This window comes from Chrysemys picta, chromosome 3, assembly GCF_011386835.1.
Source record: "Chrysemys picta bellii isolate R12L10 chromosome 3, ASM1138683v2, whole genome shotgun sequence".
Classification (NCBI taxonomy): Eukaryota; Metazoa; Chordata; order Testudines; family Emydidae; genus Chrysemys; species Chrysemys picta.
Window position 1 is genome coordinate 114205548 of NC_088793.1, and position 18940 is coordinate 114224487.

Sequence of the window (18940 nt, forward strand, 5' to 3'; positions counted from 1 at the left end):
CTGTCCTTTCAAATCTCACAAGAACCAGGATTTGTGGGCTGGGTGGGACTCTATGGTGTCAGACCCAAGCAAGCATAAAAGAGCATGAGACATAAATGGAACAGCTGTCTAGAGCACAGCAGGAAAAAAACGATTATACAGGAATTTCTACTGATAATACTTTGTTAGATACTGTTCTACTGTGTGTGTGTTTTCAAGACGTTCAAATTCTTACCTGGTCATTGCTGTTTCTTGAATCTTAAATTTAATCAGGCATTCTAAAAGCCAAAGAGTAAAGACAGCAGAAGCAGAGAGGAGCAAATGTAGTGATCTGAGTTTTAGTGCCTTGCTCCGCATGCTGGTAGGACCTGGAAATACAGTAGAGGTAGCATGTAAGCATCTGTAGGATATGGAGCACCTCCCATTAGCCTTCCCCCTACCCTTTTTTTCTTCCTCACCCACCACCCATTAAGCAACACTGACATGCTCCAGAATGAGCTGAGATCAGGCCATCTGAGCTAGGCCTTGTCAATGGTGGGAGTTGAGGTTGGAAATAAATGGAGGGAATCTTACTGGAAAAATGGTCTCTGCCTACTTTCTTTTTCAGTGCCACTATCCTGTCGTCGTCCCCGTTAGAGGCTGTATGTTTCCATTATGGATGTAACCAGAATAATAGAAACTAGTGCTTGTTTCAGATGTGATGAAGAATGTTATGACGACTTTCCTAGGGTCACTGACAAAAAATATCACAACAGATGGGGAGGGGTCCATCGCTACTGCTAACTAATGCTTAGAATGTACTGAGTTGAAGCACTGTATTTGCAGTGAGTGTATTTTGAAGAGCTAAACACTCTGTGAGAATAGCATTGTTCCCTATTATCATGGCTTGTTTTTATCCCTTTCTTTTGGTGAAAAATAATGATTTTGTTGTTGTTGTGTTTGAACACTTAATTAGGGTATGTCTACACTACGAGAGTAGTTCGATTGTACTTAAATCGAATATGTGGAATCGATATTACAAAGTCGAATGTGTGTATCCACACTAAGGACAGTAATTCGACTTTGTGAGTCCACACTAACGGGGCAAGGGTCGACATTAGAAGCGGTGCACTGTGGGCAGCTATCCCACAGTTCCCGCAGTCCCCGCTGCCCATTAGAATTCTGGGTTGAGCCCCCAATGCCTGTTGGGGAAAAAAATGTGTCGAGGGTGGTTTTGGGTAACTGTCGTCATCCAACCATCACTCCCGCCCTCCCTCCCTGAAAGCGTCAGTGGGCAATCAGTTCACACACTTTTCTGGTGAGTGACAGCGCGGACGCCACAGCACTGCGAGCATGGAGCCCGCTGCGACCATCGCTGCAGTTATGGCCATTGTCAACACCTCGCACCTTATCATCCACCTTTTCCAGAGGCAGATGCTGAGAAATCGGGCGAGGAGGCTACGGCAGCGCAGTGAGGACATGAAGTCTGAGAGTGGCACAGACCTCTCACAAAGCACGGGACCCCGCGCCGTGAACATCATGGTGGCAATGGGTCATGTTGATGCTGTGGAACGGCGATTCTGGGCCCGGGAAACAAGCACGGACTGGTGGGACCGCATAGTGCTGCAGGTCTGAATCACAGTGGCTGCGAAACTTCATATGCGGAGGGGAACTTTCCTGGAACTTTGTGAGTTGCTGTCCCCTGTCCTGAAGCGCAAGGACACCCGGATGCGAGCAGCCCTGACTGTCCAGAAGCAAGTGGCCATAGCCCTCTGGAAGCTTGCAACGCCAGACAGCTACCAGTCAGTCGCGAATCACTTTGGCGTCGGCAAATCTACCATGGGGGTTGCTGTGCTGCAAGTAGCCAACGCAATCGTTGAGCTACTGCTCTCAAAGGTAGTGACCCTTGGAAACGTCCAGGTCATCATAGATGGCTTCGCCGCGATGGGATTCCCAAACTGCGGTGGGGCTATAGATGGTACTCACATCCCTATCCTGGCACCGGACCACCAGGCCAGCCAGTACATTAACCGAAAGGGCTATTTTTCAATGGTGCTGCAAGCACTGGTGGACCATAGGGGACGTTTTACAAACATCAACGTCGGTTGGCCGGGCAAGGTTCATGACGCTCGTGTCTTCAGGAACTCTGGTCTGTTTAGACGGCTGCAGGAAGGTATGTACTTCCCGGACCAGAAAATAACTGTTGGGGATGTGGAGGTGCCTATAGTGATCCTCGGAGACCCAGCCTACCCGCTAATGCCCTGGCTCATGAAGCCCTATACGGGCGCCCTGGACACTGAAAAAGAACTCTTCAACTACCGTCTGAGCAAGTGCAGAATGGTGGTGGAGTGTGCTTTTGGACGTCTCAAGGGGAGATGGAGAAGCTTACTGACTCGCTCTGATCTCAGCGAAACCAATATCCCCATTATTATTGCAGCTTGCTGTGTGCTCCACAATCTCTGTGAGAGCAAGGGGGAGACCTTTATGGCGGGGTGGGAGGTTGAGGCGAATAGCCTGGCCGCTGATTACGCCCAGCCAGACAGCCGTGCGATTAGAAGAGCCCAGCGGGACGCGCTGTGCATCCGGGAGGCTTTGAAAGCTAGGTTCCTCAGTGAGCAGGGTAACCTGTGACTATTAAGTTTGTTTAAAGAGAAGCTGAACCTGCCCCCGTTTCTTTACCCACTTACTGTTGACTATCCTCTCTAGCTACATACCCCGTTCACAACATCCCCCCTTCCAACACACGTTTAAAAATAAAAGAAATGGAACTTTGTTAATGAACACCATTTTTTTTATTACGGATTTCGCGGTAAAGTGTTGAAACTGGGACGCAGACTGTGGTTGGGAGCGGGCGTAGTGATGGAAAGAACGCTTCTAAACTCGAGGAATGACAGACTCCTGCTCCTAGAGCGGTCCGCAGTGGTGGACTGGTTGTTTCAACGGAGCCTGCCACCCCTCCTTTTCGGGACTCTGTGTGTGGGGGCTATTTGACTTTGTGGCGGGGGAGGACGGTTACAGTTCCCCTGCTGCATGGCTCTGTGATCCAGGATAAGGACCGCTGCATAAGATCTCTATCCGCCCTCCCCCGCCACAAAGTCACATGGCCCCCCACGCACACAACATGAAAACCACCTCCCAGACTGACCAGGGTGCCTAGTGACTGCAATGTGTGTGTGACCTTCTGCTGAACCTGCCCCCGTGTCTGTATCCTGGTAAAGGTGACTGTCCTCTCCAATTACCAACCCCCTTCCCCCCTTCAAACACACTCTCCCCTAAAAGAACATGATTGAAACAGTAATTAACAGAAACATATCTTTTATTAGCAGCTACACAGTTAGGGGATGAAACTGGCAAGGACTAAAAACTAGAGTGCCTAGGGCAAACTAATCATGATAAACCGGACATTGTTAGATTCTTTTGCAGTAGTTGCGCTGCCAAGGACTAAAACGTTAAGCGCCTAGGGCAAACAAATCATGAAAAACCCATTGTTAATATTCCTGTTCTGTTCAAAATAAATGTTTGCATGTTTAAAACACTTACCGACTGATCCTTCCCCTGATTCAGGGTCTGGGTTAACGCCTGGGGACGGTTGGTAGGGGATCTCTGTGAGGGTGATGAAGAGATCCTGGCCGTCTGGGAAATCAGCGTTGTAAGCGCTGTCGACTGCCTCGTCCTCCTCCTCACCTTACTCATCTTCCCCATCCGCTAACATCTCCGAGGAAGCGGCCGTCGACAATATCCCATCCTCCGAGTCCACGGTCAGTGGTGGGGTAGTGGTGGCGGCCGCACCTAGAATGGAATGCAGTGCCTCATAGAAACGGCCTGTCTGTGGCTGGGATCCGGAGCGTCCGTTGACTCTTTGGTCTTCTGGTACGCTTGTCTCATCTCCTTGATTTTCACGCGGCACTGCGTTGCATCCCGGCTGTACCCTCTCTCTGTCATGGCTTTTGAGATCTTCTCGTAGATCTTTGCATTCCGTCTTTTCGATCGCAGCTCCGAAAGCACGGACTTATTGCCCCACACAGCAATCAGATCCAAGACTTCCCGATCAGTCCATGCTGGGGCCCTCTTTCTATTCTGAGATTGCATGGTCACCTCTGCTGGAGAACTCTGCATCGTTGCCAGTGCTGCTGAGCTCGCCACGATGTCCAAACAGGAAATGAGATTCAAACTGGCCAGACAGGAAAAGGAATTCAAATTTTCCCGGGGCTTTTCCTGTGTGGCTGGTCAGAGCATCCGAGCTCGGACTGCTCTCCAGAGCATCAACAGAGTGGTGCACTGTGGGATAGGTCCCGGAGCTATTAGCATCGATTTCCATCCACACCTACCCTAATTGGACATGGCCATATTGAATTTAGCGCTACTCCCCTTGTTGGGAAGGAGTACAGAAATCGAATGTTGAACTAAATAGCTTCGTTGTGTGGACGGGTGCAGGGTTAATTCGATTTAACGCTGCTAAATTCGACATAACCTCCTAGTGTAGACCAGGCCTTAGTCAGTTCAGCTCTTAAACATATATGCTACAAATCCTAATGGTGTTAAAGTGGGGACCACTGGTTTTTAACGTTCTCTGAAATCAGTGAAAACTTCTTCCCTCCCTCCAGCAAGCATATGTTTGTATGTCTTTCATCCTCCTCTCTCCCCCCCCCACCCCCAAAATCAGAACAATGCCATTTGTCAAAAATAACTTGTATTCATTGTGTAGGTGCAACTGGAAAAAGGTAAGGAGGGTATGCCTTGGTGGGAAAAAAATGAAAATTTACTACCTCAGTGAAGTCCAGATAAAATTTAAAACATTAGACCTGCAATAGCCACAGGGTTTTAAATGATTACTCTTTTTTTGTCCTGTTTAAATCAGATTTTGTATATTTATTTCCACTGAATGTGGCTACAGGAATTCCATATCTGCTTCTCCTTCCCCTTTGCCGTTATTAAAACTGAAATAGTCTTACATCAGACCTAGAAAACCCATGTCTTCATTATGCCCATTTACATTTCAGTTAAAAAAAATATATATATTTTGTCTTTGATCATATGGTTTAAAAATGGCTTTTGTAGAAATCAAGGAAATGAAATATTTATGCAACTTTTACTGCAAAATAGGTTTTCAATTATCTGGAATATACAGTTACTCCATATCATTACCATTAAATGTTTGGCTTGCCCTATCTGTATTGTTACTGTTATTTTAACATTTAGTCTTTTGTCTTGGGAATGGGTGGTGGTACTTAATCTGCTTCTACTTAAATCTCATTGGAGAGAGTCGTATTTTGTTATGAGGTAAGGTTTCAAATTATTTATTGGAACATGTCTTCCCAGTTGAAAAGATTTTCCAGTGAGAGTGCAAGATTCTACTTGAGAATCAGCCTATGAAGATCTTTACCTGTCCTTAAAATATTGCTTATTGTGTTATGGATTATTTCATGTGACATTTGTCATTGTTTCCAGTGTGATCTGATAACAGAATGTTATTTTACCCATTTTGCAATATATACTTGGTTATTCAATGACTGCATATTTCCATTTGTCAATATCTTTCTCGTCCTTTTGGCTAAAATGAAGTGTAGCAGCAAGCCTGACCCCAGATGTACAGTACCTTCCCTTTTAACTTGTGTAAATTTGACTTTAAACATTAACTTTAATAAAAATTTTATATCTGTTCTACATCTGATGCATCCTCTGTCTGGGGACTATATACTGCACTTGCAGGGGGATAGACTTGATGATTTAATAGATCTTTTCCATCTTGAAAGTCTGATTTATTTCTGATTTAAGAGATTAGCCCTCTGCATGCCTCTGAGCTTTTTTTGAGTGATTTATAAGCAATGGAAAAAAATGGGTTATGGCAAAAAAAAATCATCCTGTGTGAAGTGAAACTGAAATGGCCTGATGGGGTTTGTGCATACCTCTGTAACTCTCCTTGGTCAATCCATCAGCCAAGTTTATAGGAAATTGATTACAAAAAAACATTGTCGTAGCACTGACAAAGGCTATGGCTATAGAATATTTTGTATGCTTCAGTTGTTGGTTTTCTTTTATGAATTTGTTTTAAAACCCTTGCAAGGAAAAAACATTATTTCTCTTAGTGTAATTGAACTTATAATATGTGGTTTTTCTTTCATTTTCTTTCTTTTAAAAGTGGGGGAAGGGAAATTAGCAGGGGAGGTTTATGCAGATGTTATAAATCACCTGCTGGAAAGTGGTTTGTTATATATGATGTAATGGTAAAAAATAAAATAAAAAAGGCCAGCTGTTTTTGTGATATATTTACAGATATATACAATTTTGGCCATCCAACCTGCTATTAGCATTGGCTACAGAAATATTATGTTACTCTTGTTAAGATAGTTATGCGGTGTTATGATCTGTAGTCATAGAGATGAGAACAGTTGGTTACGTCAGTTGTTTTTCAACCTTATAATTGCATATATCAGAATTGATCAAATGTATTGGATGAAGGCTCTTCGGAATTATCATTTGTTGAGATCACATGTAGCGGTCTCAACCAATTTGAAGCCTCAGTGCTAAGCACTATACAAATGTACAGTCCTTGTTATATGGTGTATACTAGCTGACACTACATATCTGAATTATACCGGTGTTTGAATTATACTTGAATTATAACAGCTACAGTATTAATCTTTGTTTTGATGTGGAAAAGATTGGGTTCCTGTAACTCACAGGACCCACTATTTTCTACACCAAAACAGAAATTATTTCTTAGGGTGTAAGCACTCACTATCGTAGTCAAAGTACTTCTAAACTGCTTGTGAAATGAAAAGTCTTGTAAGTGAAGCTGTAAGTCTTTACAAGCCTCTTGGTGGGTATGTGTCCAAAGAGTCTATCTGCATACAGTGATATGTATAGATCAGTTTGTAGAGATTAAAAAAGTACCAGTACCCAGGAAAGAGCAGATAGTAATACAAAGGACCTGTGTGGTACCTCAGTTTTCTTGAACCATTGAGTCCCTAATTTGGTAAACTTGTACCAGTCCTTAACTGATTCATGATTACAGGTCCATGATCCAAGATTTAATATGGGAATACAATATTACACAATGCAAACTAAAACTTTTCTCATTGAAATTCTTATCAACCAAAATGTATCTAAATGACCTCAACAGTTGCTAAGATTATGAAACTAAGGGAAATAGATATTTAACTTATTGCTAACACACACATTTTAGCCGTAGGAAGACATTGAATAGCCCAAAAGTATACACTTATTGTCTTTTACTTGCAACGTAGAGCAGACATGTCTGTTGTCTATTCCAATAAGGGAGGGATCATGAGGAGTCTCAGAAGAAGAAGAAGGTGTCTTTCTCAGAATTTTACTGCATTTATTATTGAGATGCAGTTTGAAATACTAAGAAAACGAACAATATAAACAAAGCCAAAAACCAGCTCCAGTGCACAAAAACTAAGCTCAGATTAAATCAACATTGAATTTGACAAATACGTATTCTAGCAGTAGCCATGCATGAGCTAAGGGTCTCTAATTAGGTGAATCTTAATATCCTAGAATGAAGGTCAGGTGTGCTATTGATTAGCGTTTGAGACGAGAACAAGGTTCAAATTCATGAAAGCAACTTGCTCTCTTGTCCAAAGAAAGCAATCATGTTCTAAATCCTGCATGAAATTTAACATGCGAGATTGACTTCCCATGTTGAACAATATCTCACAGAGATTGGGGATCAGGATATTCATTTCCTTTCCCTCACAAGAGAGTTCCATGCAAGAATGAATAATTAAAACCAAAACGCAATAGAGTCTAATAACATTTGTTGGTGCCCTTGATAATTTTTAATTTCTGGTTTTCTTTTATGTCTTGAATAAATAGGATTATACTAAATAAGTTCTGTAAAACAAATATTAGTTAATCATATTTATGTTTTTTTAACATGCTCAAAAAATACATCAAAACTATTTAAAAAAAATAGAAGTGCATTCTAAGTTCAGCTAAGGTAACTGTAAAAGCCAAATCTAAATAGAGTTCAAAGTTAAGAATAAGGTATTTTCTGCATGTATAAATCTTTGGACTATGTTTTCATCTGCAGTCAAAAAAGCAAACCAAATGTTAGGATGAATAGAATAGAAGATAATACAGAAAATAGTATAATGGTTTTCTATAATACAGTGGTTCATCATCATCTGGAATACTGAGTACAATACTGATCAACCCACTTCCAAAGGGATATTGCAGAATTAGTGGGGATTCTGAGGAGAGCAACGAGAATGATTAAAGGGACAGAGAAACTCTCTCATGAATAGATAGCAATTGTTCACCCTAGAAAATAGGTGAGTAAGAGGAGACAAGATAAAAATATATAAAATAGTGAATGATATAGGGAAAGTAGGTTGAGTGTTTTTCTCCCTGTTTCACAGTACAAGAACAAGGGGACAGCCAATGATTGAAAGGCAGCAAATTCAATCCTAATGAAACAAAATTATTTTCATACAGTCAGTGATTAGACTGTGGAACTAATTGCTACAGGATGTCGCTGAAGCCAAATAATTGAGGAAGATTCAAAGGATTTGGGCATTTGTATGAATAACAAGACTATCCAGTGTTACAGGAGCTAATGATAAAAGATTTTAGAAGGGATGTAAAGCCTTGTACTTCTGGGTTTAAGGCACTAGCTAACTCCCAAGGGCTAGGGTGAGACCTTCATTGCGGGCAGATTATTCCTCATCTACTGTGAGGTTTTTCATATTTTCCTATGGAGCTTCTGTTACTGGCCACTGTCAGAGACAGGATACTGGACTGGATGAACCACAAGTCTGATGCCCTATGGCTGTCTCAATGTTCATCATAAAACTACCTGTGCTTATGAAAGAAGATATTTCTCAAAAGCGTGGATGTTAACCAGTTCTGACTTGGCCACATTCTGTTTTGAATAAATGTATTTTGTATACTTAAATTCCATGTTATTTTAATTAGAGAAATGTATTCTTCTTCACTTGCTGCCTTAACTGTTTGTTTAGTGGTGCTATGCACTGTTAAATGGCTGCTGCTTTACACAACACTTGTGTTTAGAAAAGATGGGTGTAGTTAGTGGTACATGAAGTGATTCACATGAATTTAAGTTGCTGAGAGTTTTAGGATCTGACAGGGTGAGAGACAATATATAAATGTAAGAAATTTCCTAATGCCATTGAAAATAATTGTAATATTAGTAATACAAAAAAAAAGTATGGCTGGAATACAATTTACAGTGACACCGGTACATGTGATTTTAACTATGATAATACAAAACTGAGCTGGAAGCCTTGGGGACCCTGATCACTCTAGAAAGGAGGCTGCCTGTTGAACGCGTAATGTTCCATTATAAGGTTGTTTGGCTTGCCCCGCTTTGCCCGCCTGGCATTCCAGCTGGGGAACGGGGTCGGGGTGCAGGGGCTTGTCCATTCTCCCTGCCCGGCATTCCAGCTGGGGAGCGGGCAAGCCCCCGCACCCTGAACCCGCTCCCCAGTAGGAGTGCTGGGCAGGTGGAGCGGGGCAAGCCCCCAACCCCGCTATACCCTTGCCTCAATCAAGCTTCACAATCATCATTGGTGAGTACAGTATTAAATTGTTTGTTTATAATTATTTAAAACTTATACTGTATATAATGCCTTTTGTCTGGCGAAAAAAAAATTCCCTGAAACTTAACCCCCCCCCGACCCCCCCTTTTATTCTTATAGGGAAATTGGATTCGCTTAACATGGTTTCGCTTAAAGTAGTGTTTTTCATGAACATAACTACAGTGTTAAGCAAAGAGTTGCTGTAGCTGATTTCAGTCTGAATCAGCTTGGTATATTCTCCAGTTGTCCTGTTAGTAACTCTCTCACACACCCCTTGCCTTGCAGCCTTATTCCAATGCCTGAGAAACCCCTTCCCCCCCCCCCCTTTTTTTTTTCCATTCTCTGTTCAGATGATAGTGCTTTTAGATTTCTCCCATTTCCACCAGATCCACCTTCCCCCTTCCTTGCCATTGAACAGTGCCCAAAACTGCTGTTCTGATGGAATTTTTAATTGTTATTTCTTGGCAGGAATTTCTTTAAGATTGCATCACACCTGATTTGGCCAAAAAGAGGCAGGGATACTAGCCAGGCTTAAGTCAGTTTGTAGTGAGGCTTGCAGAGTTTGTGACGCTTAGCATCTATTGACACATCTTTAGTTATTTTCAAAATCTCTACTGGCTAGAAACTATTTCTGCATTCAGCCTTGATGCAATGCAAGGCCTGTCTTTCCATTTTGTGTACCTTTGTATATGTCTGTGTCTCTTCTTATAATTTAGGGTACGTATTATTCCTTATCTTGTGTAGATTCCTGTAACTGTTACAGTGCTCTGTTGGAGGTAGGGAGGAAACAACAGCTTATGCCAGGGCTCCGGAGCCAGATGTGGCTCTTCAGAAGTTAATATGTGGCTCCTTGTATAGGCACCAACTCCAGGGCTGGAGCTACAGGCGCCAACTTTCCAATGTGCCGGGGGGTGCTCACTGCCCAACCCCTGGCTCTGCCATAGGCCCTGCCCCCACTCCAACCCTTCCCACACCCTCCCCTGAGCCTTGCCATGTCCTTGCTCCTCCCTCTTCCCCCCCAGATCCTCCTGCATGCCACTAAACAGCTGATCGGGAGGGGAGGAGGTAGGCGTTTATCAGCGGGACTGCTGGTGGGTGGGGGGCGCTGGGAGCGGGGGGTGGGGAGAGCTCATGAGGGGCTGCTGATGTATTACTGTGGCTCTTTGGCAATGTACATTGGTAAATTCTGACTCCTTCTCAGGCTCATGTTGGCCACCCCTGACTTATGCCTTTATTTGTTACTAGAAGGGCAATGTCATGCTCTGTATTGTCCTTGACTCCATAGAGCCAGATAAAATCAGGGGCTTCTTTTGGTAAACATGAGTTAAGGGGGGAAAAGATTTTAATAGGAATTATTTTGAAGCCATTGATGAATGTAGGTCAGCTGATCAGCTCTCATGTTGCCTTCCAACTAATGTGAGTTGAGTGTGTGGTTTTTTTTTTGTTTTCCCACTGTCACAGATCCAGCTTTGAGCAGTGTGTAGTTTTGCCCATGATTGAGATGTTCAGATAGTTGTTCAACAAACTGTAGTAATTTTGAATGTTTAGTTTCTTGACCTTATTTCTAATCAAATGTTATCACATTCTTTCAACCCACATCTTCCACAAAACAGAAGTCCCTCAAAAATGTCCTGTTGCACAGCATTTTCAAGTACAATGGATTTTTCAAGATATGATCTGCATATGATATAGGCACTGATTGTGATCTCATTTTCCTGTCTTTACAATAGAATGTACATATTGATTTCAACTGAGTTATTCCTGATCCTCAGTAATGTAAGAATCAGGCCTGTAGTCTGGATCTTTTGCATTCACTTGTGGATACTGTGAGAAGATAAGTATAAATTGGCTCTGAATGTTAGGTCTACACTGCATGATATATTCCTAATTTTAGAATATTTTTGTTTGTCTGGTTTTTAGCTTCATCAGGCAGATGTGGTGGTGGTAGGCAGTACCAAACCTAAAGAGATTCCAGTCAGTTGGATAAGGCCTGGAACAACCATTGTCAATTGTTATCCTGACTTTTTATCAGGTAAGATCAGTTTAAAATTGTATACCACTTGAAAGAAGTGTATGGGATACAAGGATAAGTACAAGATGTGGTAGAAAAGACATGCAATGTTTAGAATAGGACATTTAAAATAAATTTATATGTATTGTGTGTATGAATGCAGGTATATCAGTTCATCCTTCCTGTACCTGATCATTATGAGTTTGGGGTCATGCATGCAACAGTTGATGAGCTTACTAGCTTAATTATCAGTATTATAGAATGTACATTATTCCTGGGGGAATTATGTGCCACTGCGCATGCATGTGCAGAATTTGTCCTCTGCAGATTTCTTTGCTTCCCCACAGAAAAATGACTTTCTGATGCGGAAGCAAAGGGAAACCACAAGAGCGGTCATGAGACCCTCCCAGCAGTATGATTCACTCTGGGGCAGGGAGTGAGACTGTGGAAGACCCGGCTGGTGGCTCCTACCCTGTGCCGGGCACTGCGGCTAATCCTGGCTGGGCTGGGGAGAATGGGACTTCCTCTTCCCGGCATGATATTTGGGGCTGTGTCAGACCTACCCCCAGATTTCTCCCCCAGCTATAGGAAGCTCTGCAAACTCCCCCATGCTTCCTGCACCTATCACTCTTCAGCTGCAGGGGGAGGGATCACTATACAGGGAGCTGCTCCCCCATCCACCCAACCCCCATGCATCCAGATCCCCTCATACCCAGACCCTCCCGCCGAGCCTCACTCACCCCCGATGAGGCCCATTCCCCCTGCACCTGGACCACCCTGACAAGCCACCCATAGCTGGATCCCAACCCTACCAAGCTCCAACCAGCTGCACCTGGATCCCTGCCCCACTGAGCCCCACTTCCCCAGCATCTGGACGTCCCCCGCCTCCCACTGAGACCCCCACAACAAGACCCCCCCCCGCCGAGCTTTATCTCTGCCAAATCAAACCCTCCCCCCGCTGAGCCCCAACCACCTTCATCTGGACACTGCAGAATTCTATTACTGTTGCACCCAGAGCCCCCCGCGCCCAGAACCCCCCACACCTGAATCCCCACTGACCCACCTGCACCCAGATTGCCCAACACAGAACCCTCTCAACCCACACCTGGATCTCCCCACACTAAGCCCCTCCACATTTGGATCCTGCCTTGCTGAGCCTGCCTGCTCACACCTCATGCACCTGGCATGGAGGAGCCGGGCTCTGGGGTGTTTCTGGGGCAGGCCCGGTCCTTGCGCTGTGTCAGGGTTGGATACAGCCTCATCGCTGAATCTGTGTCCCAGGCGGGAGCTGCACAGTGATCTCCCACCTCTGTGCAGCTAGTGCCCTGTGCTCCCCAATGCCATGCTGGAGCCTACACATTTATTTGACAAATAAAATTCACAGAATTTTACAATATTGTGCGCAGAATTATTTTTTGGCTTAAAATTTTTATTTTTTTGGTGCAGAATGCCCTCAGGAGTAGAACATATTCCTACAAATTAGAGGGGTAAAAAACAATTAGGTCATCCTGTAGATCTGCTTCCACTGCAGGATTGTTCCCTTCTTATTTTCTAATGCTTTATCCAGTTTAATTTTGTTCAGAAGTACAAGGAAGAAAAAACTTTCTCAGTGGAAAGAGACTTCAAAACTCAGCTATGAGTCTGCCAGAAGAGCACACTTCCATAAAAAAAGTCTACAAGGATAAATGGAAATTTGTCCCACATTGTACTTTAATTTACAAAGGAGAAAGTAGATGCCAAGTAATTTTTTTTACTTAGGATAGTTTACACGGGAGTAGATACTTGGCCTGTATCGCCACTCTGTTACACCTACTGCCAACGTAATCCATTGAAATCAGTGGCTCATTGAACTCTATTGATGTAAAACTGGTGTAACAGGCATCAGGCCAACTGTAAACTAAATTATCTAATTACTTAGTTAATTCTACTAAAAGGTCATTTTTCTTAGTAGTAACTTCACCATGTAATCATCCATGAAGTAATAGAATTTGATTATGATATAGATGTGATTTTTTTTTTTTTAAAGATGCCAGCGAGTGTTGGCCAGTCTTCTTCTTCAATGATTTATGAAAAAAAGCCATAGAGATTATTTGTTTGATGATACATATTGAAGAGTTTGTAATTAGTTATCTAAGACTCTCTCCTGCAAACACTTATGTGAATAACAGTGCAAATGTGAATAGTTCTATTGAATTCAATGGGACTACTCAGATGTGTAAAATCACTCACATGCATAAATGTTTCCAAGATCAGAGTTCAAAGCATTACGATGAAAATAAATTTGTTTATGCCATGCAGCTCATCTTATTTTTAGTATAGAAGCTTGGATCCAACAAGCCTAAGTTTCAAGACATTAAAATAAAAAATTCTAGTGCAAAGGTATGCTACAAAAATATTTGAAATTTTACTGAAACAGCTAGCTACTATAGGAGTAAAAGTGCATGAATTTTTAGACATTGAGTCAGGATTGTAGTTGAACCTATTTGAATAACATCCCCAGAAACTTCTAATTGTCACATAATAATACTTAGAACTTATATGTTGGGATAAATGGATCTCACTTTTTGATGTCAAAGCAATTGGCTTTTTAAAGTAATCTCTGTAGTTCCAGCAGAGCAATGTAATAATTTCTATTATAAGATATGTCGTCTCACACTCTCCCCAAAAACAAATTACTTAGCTTTTTAGTTTTTTCCACATACCTTCTGTATTGTTTCATATAATTCTAACGATTGGTGGTCACCACCACAATGAGTACAAAACCAACCCCCAGGTCACTCTTTGGTTTGTTTTTTAATTTAAAAAAGCTAAATTATAGGCATGAAATCTATATTTATTTAATTCAGTTTTTAAACAGAAAGTGAAAGCTACCCAGATGCAAAGTCCTATTGAAAGCCATAGCAAAGCTGGCAAGCTATTTTCAGAAAGCAAATCCTGTTTTAAAATATTGTAGGAAATATAATAACCCAATACTATTAAAAAAACCCAGAATTTTAAATAAACAGATCCTGTTCAAAGCGTACTAGGGAACTTTTAGTGTGCAGCTGCAGGGTCCACATGGACAGTTAGTGTGCGGCACGCCAGTGCACTATAGATTTACACCCTAGCTTGCCATGCACTAACTTGCTGTATAGACTTGCCCTTAGTTAGGGGTCCCAACTTTCTAATAACACAAAACTGAACACCCCTTCCTTGCCCCTTCTCTGCGGCCCTGTCTGCCTGCTCACTCTACCCCCTCACCCTCACTTTCACCGGGCTGGGGGAGGGGGTTGGGGTGCGGGAGGGGGTGCAGGAGGAGGCTCTGGGCTGGGGCCAAGGGGTTTGGAGTTCAGGAGGGGAATCATGGCTGGGGAAGGGGTTGGGGTTCGGGAGGGGGTGTGGGGTGCAGGCTCCAGGAGGGGGTTCAGGGCTGGGCCAGGGGGTCGGGGTGTGGGAGGGCATGTGAGGTGCAGGCTCTGGCCAGGCAGCACTTACCTCAGGTGGCTCCCAGAAGCGTCCGGCATGTCTGGTTCATAGGTGGAGGAGTCAGGGGGCTCTGCGCCCTGTCTGTGCCTGCAGGTGCCACCCCTGCAGCTCCCATTGTCCGTCGGAACCCCGGCCAATGGGAGCTGCAGAGCCAGCACTCGGGTTGGGGGAAGTGTGTGGAACCCCTGTGACCGCCCCTGTGCCTGGACATGCTGGACGCTTCTGGGAGCTGCGTGGGGCCAGGGCAGGCAGGGAGCCTGTCTTAGCCTTGCTGCATCGCCCACCAGACTTTTAGCGGTCCGGTCAGCAGTGCTGACTGGAGCCGCCAGTGTCCCTTTTCGACTGCACATTCCAGTCAAAAAACGGACACCTGGCAACCCTACCCTTAGTCTTGTGCTTCAATTCCACAATGGTACCTAATAGGATAATAGTTCTTTCCTTAGTCTCTAAGGTGCCACAAGTACTCCTGTTCTTTTTGCGGATACAGACTAATACGGCTGCTACTCTGAAACATAGGAATATTGTGAGGATCAATACATTAAGAGATTGTGAGGTGCTCAGATACGGCAATGTAGTCCTTATAAGTACCTAAGATAGATATGTAGAGCGCATTGATTTCGGTCAGACTCTGCATGAGCACATATGTGTCTCTGCATATATCCAGCTGCAATATTGGGGCCCTAGATACATGCATACCTATGACATTTTTTGAGAGACAACACAGGATTTTAAAAAGAAAATGTGTTTTATATAAACAATCTACAAATATCCATCTGTCTTCCTGTATGTGTTTCGCAGGAGAAACGCTGGAAGAATAGCAGAAACACATTATACCTATTTTTTTATTCAATGTTTGTTGAAATGTGTAGCGAACATATACATAAAAAACATTTGTCTGTGTTGGACAGGAAGAATTCACTTAGCTGAACTGCAAGTTATTTAAAAGCCTATTGTTAGATGATTGTGACATCAGTGAAGTCACAATCTTATATTTGATTTTTTACTTTAAATGCATATTGGAATCTTATTAATAGATGTGCTTAAAAAGTTTTTAGTTTTTTTTCACACTTTAAAAATGTCCTATTTTTAACATTTGAGAAGCAATGAAATGCAGCCTGAAGCAACAACCATGAATTGACTATTATTTCTGCATGGTGGAGGCTACATTTTTATCTCATGTATGTAAATACAGTACCCACCCTCACACACATGAATATTTTATTTCCCAGAATAAAAGAAAAATACCAAGAAATTGTGAGGACATAATTTTCTTGTGTGGTTCTGATGACATAAACTAGATGGATCTGAAGCATTCACTTTAGGTGATGGAATTTTCTTGGATGCAGCTTTTATTTTATATAATCTGAGGTTTGGCATGCTCTTCATTTAAAATGTTTTTAAAAAGCAATTTCCATTAATATGGCATCCTGCTTATCTGTACTAATTCCTATGGTATTACTTCAATAATAATAATAGCCTCTTCTATGGGATCTTGCTAATCTTTGAAAATCCCAGCCTAAATACATATGTATGTAGTTGTGAAACTCACCCAGTTGGAAAGAAACTAGCAAGTCCCTCTGCACCACTTAAACCCTGCAGTGAGACTGCCTGGGGACACAGGCAGAGTCTGAATCAGGCAGCAGCTCCAACACCTTTGCACCTTGGTGTACAAATAGGTAGGCCTGGAGGAGACCTTGGGGCAGGATGGAAGAGGATGTACATTTATACTGAACTAATGGACCAAAACTCCTGTATAGGAGGTGTGGAGAGACAAGGGCAGCTATTCTAGCCCATCAGTTGGAATATCTGCCATAAGTTGATGTTCCCCCTTTGGCCTTGGCTACACTCGGAAATTCACAGCGCTGCCGCAGCAGCGCTGTGAAGCACGGGTGTAGTCGCACCGCCAGCGCTGCGAGAGCTCTCTCCGAGGGGAGTAGCTTGCAGCGCTGCAAGTGAGCGTGCAGCGCTGCAGGCTCTGATCACACTGGCGCTTTACAGCGCTGCACTCGCTGCGCTCGGGGTGTGTGTGGCGTTTTCACACCCCTGAGCGCAGCAAGCTGCAGCGCTGTACAGCGCCAGTGTAGCCAAGGTCTGCCTTAGTGTGTGTGAATTCTACCTCTCTAACTTCTAGTTCCATGCAAAAGCCAGATTAGTCTGACTTTGTGTTTTAAGTACATGCTGGCTGAGAGAACGCTGTTGAAGGGAAATCTCCAAGTCTAATTTATACACATGCTAATTTCTGCATTGATAAAGAAGGCATATTAAGCCAAATCAAATAAAAACTTGAAATGTTTCTGTAAAGTACAGATGTTTGAAAGAGAGGAGGATTTAACTTCATCCCTCCTTCTTCATTTGTTGTTCTGGCAAAAATCCCAGAATGGTCTCAATGCAACCGTAGTCAATTTATGACTGACAGACTGTTATAACTTCCAGTAAATTGCACAGGATTCTAGTCTAAAATTGTAAAACACCATAAGATCTGGTTTAAAACAAGTGTTAACACAAACGGAAGGCCTTTTAATGGTTTTTACTGTGTGTTTAGTGTTAGGAATATAATCTCTATTATTTAGTTAGCTTTGTCACTAAGGTAAAGGTGCTTGATGCGGTAGCATTTGAGAAAGTGTTAGAAGATTCATTGAATTAGGCTAAATGTGTATGTAAACAAGGTCTTTTAGAACACTGAAGTCGCTGAGAGACTAAGTAGGCAGGACATGGTGAATAATAGCACTGGCTAGAGTCAAGCATTGTGTGGGCAGTTGGTGTGCAAATTTCTCCACACACTTATGTCAGCATGCCTTTAATTCTGACCCACAATGTCCCTGATGTTCTAGTTCTGAGACTTTTTAAGAGTGAGAATTGTGCCAAATTGTGTGGTTGTTTTTATGATGTGCACAGATGGGGATTAGAAAGAGACAACCTGACTGGGTCAGGGTTTGAGCTCTGGTTCCCTGAGGTATAAGGTTAATGGAGCAAATGCACTGTTATTATTGTAATGCCTAGAGTCTGCATTCAAGCTCAGGGCCCCATTGTGCTAGCTAAAGTTTAGACTGAAAGATGGGTCTTACCCTTGAGAAACCATTGGCTAGATATTAGACAAGAAGCAACAAGTGGGTTGAAAAAACAAACAACCAAACAAGGATAATGGGAACAGTGACAAAATAATACATTGACATCTAATCTAATTCATGACCACTGAAAGGCATTGTCCTACAGGAAGCCAGCTGTAGCCATTGGGTTGACTGTGCAGAAAGTCTGCATTAAAAGTAATATTGGTGAAGGAAACTTGCTACTCATTAATGCCAGAAAACTTTGTCTATTCTGAGTCCAGATTATAAATCTGATTGTCTAATGGTAGTATTTTTTTATGATCATATGCATATATTTCTTAATTTCATTACCCTCTCAAAGTAATATGCACAGGGAAAAGCAGACTAAAAATCTTTTCCCTATTTGTCCAATGGATTGTTTCAAATATATGTAATTTTCCAAATCCTAACACATTCTGTAGCTTTTTGCATAAATGGCACATTTTTGTGAGCTGGAACTGGTTTCCTTTGGATATCTAATATATATACACTCCCACAGCACTCTTCCAGCTGCTGTCTGTTTAATATTAAGGAGACAGTGGTAGTTCGGTAGTGAGGTTGTTAAATTTGGAATAAACATTCAGACTGCAAATTTTTTTTTTTTTATGAAGATGTCTCTCCAACATATTTCTGCTCATTTCTACTCTCAAAGGTCTCGTGACTCATTGGTGCAATGTTTTCTTTTACAGGGGAACATGGTTATGGTCAAGATGTAAAGTACAGTAACCAGTCTGCTATAGAGGCTATAGGTCCTCTGACAATAGCAATGCGGATGCAGGTTAGTATGACCCAAAACTGTGTAAAACTCACTGTGTTTACTGGGCTCTAGAGTTCACAGGTTATGCACTTACAACTGC

The 18940-nt window shown here is 42.6% G+C and overlaps 1 protein-coding gene across 7 annotated transcripts in view; it reads left to right on the forward strand.

Annotated features, from left to right (window-relative positions):
• Positions 1 to 18940, forward strand: part of MTHFD1L (methylenetetrahydrofolate dehydrogenase (NADP+ dependent) 1 like) — a 225334-nt gene that overhangs the window by 14158 nt on the left and 192236 nt on the right. For 6 of the 7 annotated variants that reach the window (XM_042848245.2, XM_008177401.4, XM_008177391.4 and 3 more), the window contains exons 8-9: positions 11442 to 11553; positions 18773 to 18861. In XM_042848245.2, the coding sequence (XP_042704179.2) occupies positions 11442 to 11553; positions 18773 to 18861 (201 nt within the window). Of the gene's footprint in view, positions 1 to 1386; positions 1674 to 11441; positions 11554 to 18772; positions 18862 to 18940 lie in introns of those variants that run through there. The other variant, XM_065588809.1, reaches the window with a different exon arrangement.